General features: G+C 42.3%; 1 protein-coding gene across 1 annotated transcript; it reads right to left on the bottom strand.

The window, feature by feature from the left end:
* Positions 1–911: 911 nt before the first annotated feature.
* On the bottom strand, positions 912–1,238 carry RB195_013205 (uncharacterized protein; the record flags this gene model as incomplete). Its single annotated transcript, XM_064202909.1, has 1 exon — positions 912–1,238. One exon carries the CDS (start codon positions 1,236–1,238, stop codon positions 912–914), a length of 327 nt encoding a protein of 108 aa, XP_064058790.1.
* Positions 1,239–1,557: the final 319 nt, after the last annotated feature.

The raw sequence follows: 1,557 nt of genomic DNA, 5'->3' as shown, positions 1-1,557 counted from the left end.
GACTTGTCTGGGAGGATAAAAACACTAATTTGACACATCAGCTAGTCCCGCAACTCATTCTAAGGATGCACTTGCCTTCATAAACTTCAAACGAAGTCTGAGTTGAAGTCGATCGCATAGATGCATCCTCATAAGGAGTCATTAACGCCGTGCACTTTATCCTTATACCACCGAACACACAGCAAAACCCTCTTGGTCGTTAACGTTAACCTTCATCTTGGTCGGCTTGGCAATCGTTTGGGCCGCCACACGGCGATTGGACCACGGTCTTATTCGGTTTTTGTCCTTCCATTCTCATCTTGAAATCGCCGTATGTTATGACCCCATGTGATGCTTTCATTGTCAGTGATGGCTCACTAAAGACATCTAGCGAAAAAGCTCAGAATTTTTCACTTCACCTAATATTACAATTGAGCTACATTATTATTAGTATTACTATGAAATAACTGAACGCGTGAGTTAATGAATGAACCATTAGTAACTGAATAAATATGTCTATTCACATACTCGCAGGCCAAGTGTTTCATCCAGAGATTATTCGCCAAAACAGGTGGCTGACCGCTTTTTTCTGGGTCACCTCATACCGTAGAAGTGTTATTGCCTAAAAAACACTTTCGGCGCAAAGTTGAGTTCTTTCTTTTCCACGAGAATAACTTATCCATCGCACAATGACTTACTTGACTTACTTTGACTTAATCGGCGGGCTGATGTCATCGCCTGACGCGATTACCCGCATCTTCGCCGAGGTGTGCCGTCCTTGAACACAGCTCTGCCCAACCTTCTCGATCTTCCGCGAGAGCTTGCATAGAATCGATCCATTCGTCGCGTCGCTATTCCATATTTTGCGAAACCTTACGTCCCGCCTGAACTGCCTATCCACCCCGAGTGTCCTCAGGTCCTCTTTCACCACGTCAGTCCAGAACTTCCGTTTTCGGCCATGTGGCTTCTTCCAGCTTAAGCCCGGGAAACTCCTCAGAACTCGTTGAACAAGGCGATCTGCCGGTCTCCTTAATATATGACCAAAGAACCGAAGACGACTTACTGCAGCCACTCTCGATGGCGGTGCAAGATGGGAATATCTTCCACATGTCGTCCGGCCGGTATACCACATCAATTTCCGCGTAAAGATCTTCATTGTCGCATACCCTCGGGCAAAAGTAGCCAAGCAGACGTCTACGCGGCTTTCTTTCCAAGCAGTCAAGCTTTTCCATCACCATCGACGGCGCTGCGCAAGTCATACGATCCGTTATTGAGCCAATAGATTTTTATAATAATTTTTATTTAGTTTTATTTATGTGCATGTGTGAATTTCCTCTTTAATTTTAAGAAAAGAGAAATTTGACACAAACACACACACACGTGTTGTCAAATCTTTTGCAGTGCTTTTGCGTGGAAATTATTGCAAACTTCACATTATTAACTTATTTTTTTCTATTTTCGCAATAGAAACATAATATAAAAAAGAAAAACAAAACTTTTCTTATAATTGTATTTTATCGCTTAGACACTTTTTCCCTAGATGGGTATGACGTTTTTGAAATGATATAAGTAATAAAA

Source organism: Necator americanus, chromosome V (genome assembly GCF_031761385.1).
Source record: "Necator americanus strain Aroian chromosome V, whole genome shotgun sequence".
Classification (NCBI taxonomy): Eukaryota; Metazoa; Nematoda; class Chromadorea; order Rhabditida; family Ancylostomatidae; genus Necator; species Necator americanus.
Note: the sequence above shows the minus strand (reverse complement) of the source record. Positions and strands in the feature narration are given on the sequence as shown.